This window comes from Gekko japonicus, unplaced genomic scaffold (assembly GCF_001447785.1).
Source record: "Gekko japonicus isolate JY-2015 unplaced genomic scaffold, Gekko_japonicus_V1.1 scaffold2364, whole genome shotgun sequence".
Classification (NCBI taxonomy): Eukaryota; Metazoa; Chordata; class Lepidosauria; order Squamata; family Gekkonidae; genus Gekko; species Gekko japonicus.
Genome location: NW_015173209.1, coordinates 273,539 through 280,277, shown reverse-complemented (window position 1 = coordinate 280,277; position 6,739 = coordinate 273,539). Strand labels below are relative to the sequence as shown.

Here is a 6,739-nt window from a genome sequence, read left to right as displayed (position 1 = left end):
GGGGGGGGGGACACTTGATTTTATTGTATCTGGAGAACATATTCTATGAGATGGAGAACAACACAGAGATTAGGAAAGGTATGCAAGTTTAGGGTGGGTTTTTTCCTATTGGTTAAATACTATAACTACATCTACAGGTGAGTCCATATATGTGAACTGATGCACCCACAGAGTAATGGGTTACAAGTGTACAGAAAGTAAGCACCTCTTTAACCCCCACCCCCCGAGATCAATATCTTCATATTTGTGGAGTATTCATACTCTACATTTAGACAAAGGTTATTTTATTGGCCAAATAATGAACAGCATTTAAACTACAATAAAGGTAAAATGATAGAAATGTAATTCCAAATTTAAAGTAGTTTCCAGTGTCTATAAATTACAATTAACATAGAGGATCAAACTTTCTTATCCCCAAGTCTTTTAAGTGCTCCTATCACATCCTGATTTCGCAGTGTATAGATTAAAGGATTCAACATGGGTGTTACTATTCCATAAAACGCAGAGATAATTTTGTCTCTCTCATGCCTAACCTTAGGCTGAGGTTTTAAGTATGAGAATATGCAAGTTCCATAATAGAGGCAGACTACAGCCAAGTGAGACCCACAGGTTGAGAAGGCTTTCATTCTACTACTGGATGAATGGATTCTCAGAATGGCCACTATAATACGCATGTAGGAAAAGAGGATAAAACAGAAAGGGAAAACTAGGCTAAAACTACTGGTAAAATACATAACCAGTTGATTCACAGAGGTATCTGAGCAAACCAATCTCATGAGAGCAGTGACCTCACATGTTAAATTATCCACCTCATTGTGACCACAGAAGCGTACTGGATTAGCAATGCCAGGAAGAATGGATAATGTGAAGGCAACTGCCCATGCGAAAACAGCCAGTATAATGCAAACATTCCAGTTCATGATGATCATATAACGCAGGGGATTGGAGATAGCAACATATCTATCATAAGCCATGACAGCTAGCAGGAAACATTCAGTTGTCCCAAAATAGACACCAACATACATTTGAGTGTAACACATGGAAAAGGACATGACAGGCCTATCCACCAAAGCATTGATGATAGCTTGTGGGACTGAAGATGTAGAAAAACAGATATCAAGTATGGATAGGTTGCAAAGGAAAAAGTACATTGGGTTGTGGAGCTGGGTCTCAATTATGACCACCAACACAATGACTCCATTTCCTATTACAGTCACCAAATAGACAATTGCCATAAAGCCGATTAAACCCATCCTGGTCTTGGGTTTCCCAGAGAAACCAATGAGGACAAATTCAGTTACTTCAGTATCATTCAGTCCTCCTAGTTCTGCCATGAGGATTTTACCTGGTCAAAAAGGAAAGGAACAAAATTTCCATCATGAACATGTTACAGGTTGAAAAGCCAATATAAAATGGTTGCAAACATTAACAATGATTAAATACTAATTCTATTTCTATCAACTGAACAGGTGTCATATCTCCAAAACAAATTTAACATGAGGGGGGGGGAAACACCAAGTAGCACTGAATATAATGGGTTGGATCACATTACTCCTTTCTGTGAAGAGTAGAGCTTTCCTTCTATGGAGAAAAAAAAACTTTTATCATGGAACAAGTCCTTATTTTTAACATATTATATTATGTTTTGTGTGTTTTTCTTAACAATTGTTACAAAATAACCCTCCCCTAAATCCTTCCCTAAATCCTCCCATGCAACCCAACAACAGTGTTATCCTTCAAAATCCTTTGAAGTTAATAGGCTTAGAAAGATTAAATTCAGGTTAGACTGCACTGCAAAACACATAAAGCAAGAAACAATCCTTTGTACAGAAAAAAGAGGGGGGGACTAATTTGTGTAGGAGAGCTCTATAGAGCTCTCTCAGGATTAGAACTCTTGCTCACAATGAGAGTCAATAGGTCTGCCCCTGTCACTAGGAATGACTGGATCTAATGCAATATTCATCCTGATCTGGATAGCTCAAGCTAGCCCAATCTCATCAGATCTTGGGAGCTAAGCAGTGTTGGCCTTGGTTAGTACTTAGAGGGAGGACTACCAAGGTATTCTAGGGTTGCTACGCAGGGGCAGGCAATGACAAACCACTTCTGTTCATCTCCTGCCTTGAGTGTCCACCAGGATTGCCCAGACGGGTAGCTGTGTTAGTCTGTCTGTAGCAGTAGAAAAGAGTAAGAATCCAGCAGCACTGTAAAGACTAACAGAATGTATGACAGGGCATGAGCCTTCAGATGTATCTTCAGATCTTGGCAATTCTGGTAGGAACGCTTTTCTACTACTACCAGGATCGCTGTAAGTCAGCTGCAACTTGACAGCACTTTTGATCACTGATGCAATTTTCAGACAGGTTGTATCTATCACCTTCCAGTTAATGCCTCTGACATTGGAGAAATGACTTAAATGAACCAACGCCCACTTGATTATAACAGAGAAGGAAAGAGGCTTACAAATGCTCCCGTAGCATCTGATCGGGCATGATGTAAAGATGGAAAGTCAAGCCAAATGCACCATCAGCATGGTATAGCATCCAGTACTCCTATGAGAAATATTACCTACTTAGAGATTCAGCGGAAACATTTGGCAAAAAATAAGGGAAGCTACAAATCCAACATGCAAGGTTTATTCAAACACAAAGGTAGAGCTCAAGAGGAATTCACTTCAACATTACTTACACATAAAAGATATTATACTTCTGCATATTCTTCATAACGGTGAACCACACTCTGATAATTTAGCTGCTTTATGGTCATGGCTGGATCTATCCCTATGGATGTCCAACCTCCCCCCCCATCATTGACTAAAGGGCACTGAGAACTGCATAAATCTAGAGATGCACATAGACATATAAATGGAATGTTTACATCAAACTGTGGTAGTATAATAAATAATTGAAAGATATTTATCATGGCCATGATTCAGTTCAAGCTATGGAAATAGAAGTACAATAAACATGTGAAATAATTTACTAGATTAATTTCAAAGCATTTATTAGTAATCTTTTGACAATGCAAGAAAAACTGCCATGCCAATGAAAACAAAGAAACAAATGGCTTACCTTGTTTGTGTTTGTATGTGTTTGTGTGTGTTTCCTGTCCTTAAAGTATTGAAAACCATTGTGCTATGAAAAAAATATGAAGGACGATTTGTAATTCTTTTAATCAAGCCATTAAGGAATTCATTTCCTTTCACTGTAATGTATCAAAGAAAAGGGGGGGGCAAATCAAAGTAAGATTGGGAGACAAAATTTGAAGTGCTAATGAGGTTCTTTAAATTATGCTAAAAGTGGTGGTTTAAATATATCTAGATGTAAACTCAAAGCTGGAAGGTTATCATCATCAATAGGATTTTAAAAAAAAATAATAATCCCAGATTCTTCTTCTAGTCTCAAAGCTTTAACTTTACTAAAGGGAAAAGAACATAGAAGGTGTGAGTAAAAGCTACAAATACAGTGGCTTTCTAAGTTCCCCTTGTTCATCTAAAGTCTCCTTGTTCTTCAGTCGCTGTTCTTATAAAGAAACTACAAGTGTGGATCACTAGAAGAGGGCTATTCATGAACCATTTTCATGGAATCAGTGCTGTACTGACAAGAGTGCATCAGTTTGTTTTCCCCCCTGCATTCCCATAGGGTAAAGTCCACATGGAGTAATTTGCTTCAAAGCACTTGAGCAAGATCTATAGGTATTAAGTACATGCATATGGAGGTTACTCTCCTCAAAACTTCCTCACATAAAGCAGCACCACTGGTCCATTGAATGTTTTGGAACAATGGGTTCAAAAACTGTAGTGATTTAATTTTCTTGGGGGGAGGGGAGAAGCTTTATGGGATGGCAGCTGAAAATGTTGCAGTGCTTATTGAGATACATTTGGCTAACCTTAAAACTTCCTCAGGTGTTGCACTTGTGGATACATGTAAACACTTGTAATCCCCCTACCCATCACAGTTAGGATTTTTCCTCTTAAAGTTGATGGAGATCGGAAAGAGCATTCACGTTCTCAAGGCTGTTATTCACACTTACAGAGTGGACTCAAAGAGGTGCAAGTTAACGAACAGTTCCCTCCTTTCCTTGAATCCTGAGATGCGGGGCAGAGGGATCCTTTATATATATTTAACATAAATGGACAAATACTGGCCGCTCTCATGCCTTACTTCTCAGTGCTTTGTTTCTTCAGACACATTCCCTCCCAGCACAATTTTCTTCTTGTGTCAGAGCCTGGCCTGGTGAAACTGTACTTCCTGTATTGGAACACAGCAAAACGGTGCGGAGGTGGAGTAAGAAAGGGGTGAATTTCCTAAACCATACCACCTGTTTTATTTAGAAATAGACTCCTCCTCAATCAATGGGAATGGAACTGAGTGACAAAATATTATTCTAAAGAAATCCATGATGCAGTCATGAAATTAAGAACTCAGTGTCAGGTGAACATTCTTCTTAAAGTTTATTCTGTGCAGCACATGTATACAAAAAAGACTACAAAAGACTTTTGAGACACAGCCATAAAACAGTATGGCAGAGATTAGCAGAGATTGCTATGAAACAATGCACATGTCATTGAATGGCCCAAGTCTCATTCATTTCAAAGGGAATGGTATACCCAAACGGTGTTTCATCAACCTGCAAGTTGCTCACAGTGGTGTATCTAAACAGTCACATCTCAAACTATTTCAGTAGTTACTGCTTCATTTCAGATTGATGGTCTTGAAGAATTCTGTCACAAAGATTTCTCATCTCTGCTTGCTACATACATTCTACATGATTAATTGCTTTAAGCTATATCCCATTGCTCTTGGTTACCCTAATCGAGAGGACTTGCATACACATATGTTTCTACCTATGCCACAAATTACTGATAGGGAACTTTGAGCATAATTTCTGGTGTTGGATCATGCATAGGATGGAGCTGTCTAAATCTTTCAGCACTGTTTCCACTGTGATCATAATACACTTCCTTCAGTTCAGTTCCTAGACTTCTGGCTGGTTCTACAACCCTAATCTTCTTGGATTGCTTGTTGAATGTCCCATCCATCAATTGTACTGACTCACTCTATGCAATCTGCCTTGAGTCCAAGTGAGAAAGGTGGACTAAAAACAAAACAAAGTAAATAAAAAAAATACTTATGCATTTTACGTAGTAAATTTCACATAGTATCATCAAACCATGGACATCAATGAAATTAGCCATTATGAATTCAAACTTGAAATTATGGCAAATTTTTCCATATAATATGAAGATTTTTAAAAGAATTGTGACATTTCATATATAAGAAAGATTGATTTGGATGTGACACAGGTTGATACAATGAGTGAAGGTTTTTTTGGGAGATTATATATACTCTTTCTATTTAAAAAGTAAGTAAAGAATGATCCCTTTTTTCATTTTTCATAAACAAAAAATTCCATATACATTTTGTATTTCGAATTAACAGAGAATCTTCCAGAGTTTACTTGACTCTTCACTCTTTCACTTTACTAACATTCTTAACGTTTCTGTAGCCATATATACATTTTAGTCCAATATTTGCCATATTCTTTTTCACTTTTACCTTGTATAGTGAATGTGAATTTTTCCATTTCAGCAACTTCCATTACTTTATATATAAGTTCATCTTTCATAGGTATATTTTCATTTTTCCAGTACTTCACAAATAAAATTCTGGCTGCCACTAATATATGCATAATTAGATATATTCGGCATGATACCTTTTGAATGATCCCTTATACTATTAGAAGACATATACATGAAAGTGATATCCTAAAGTAACAAACAGCCAAGTACTCTCTTTATGAAATAAAACCTCCAAAATATGCATAATTCTGAAACAGAGAATGTTTTTGACCATTATGTCCCACTTGCAGGCCTCCCTGGAACATCTACCAGGATGCTGTCAATGCACAGAATGCTGGGCTGGATACAAAATACATTATTAGAATCCATTGTTAGATACAAGATCCATTGTTAGAATCATTACGTTCTCACTTTGGAAGCATCAAGATGAACTGTGGATTCAGCCAATGGGATCCCTACAAGTAAGAAATGAATCAAAGAAAGAAAATTATACAATGGGAAAATTAGGTGAAGTATGAAATTATCAGGTGAATACTGCTGTACTAGCAGCATGCATTCAGATATCCCTGAACCAACACAATGCCTAAAATTCCTGGGTTCATTTTGGGTTGGGATTAGCTGCCATGGCCCACTCCATTAAAACAAACAAACAAACCTTGGGGGGGTATTTGGACTCTCATTGTTTGGACTCCCATTGTTGGACTCATGTTGTTTGGACTTATGGGTTGGTGGGGAAGAGAGAAGAACCAGTTTGTGGCAGCTTTCCCTTTCAGGCAGCATGAAAAGCAATAGAGAAAAAGTGCATCCCAGTTGGGTTGTGGGGTCAATGCTCCTGTGGATCTGCTGAGGACCTTTAAAATAATTGAAACTTTGAAGTTCCACTATTGAGATAGTTACCAATTCACTTATTTACAGTGATGAGTTCTTATTGAAGAAACACTGAGATGGAGTCTTGGCCAAATGCTATGGTTCCTGTGTTTAGGAATGACGCAACAGCTCTGCAAAATGCAAATATTCCACTGAGATGTGGATCCAGCTATTGTTCCTCTTTCAAGGAAGAGAGAAAGTGTTGGATCTTGACCACTAGTTCTGCTGATCATCTACAATGCTTGATTTTCCTGCCTTCTCCCTCCTGTGGCAGCCCAAAATGACCCCTGAAAT

General features: G+C 37.9%; 1 protein-coding gene across 1 annotated transcript; it reads right to left on the bottom strand.

The window, feature by feature from the left end:
• Positions 1 to 398: 398 nt before the first annotated feature.
• Positions 399 to 1,334, bottom strand: LOC107120052 (olfactory receptor 13H1-like). The gene has a single exon (XM_015422692.1). It carries the CDS (start codon positions 1,332 to 1,334, stop codon positions 399 to 401), a length of 936 nt encoding a protein of 311 aa, XP_015278178.1.
• Between the last annotated feature and the right edge of the window lie 5,405 nt (positions 1,335 to 6,739).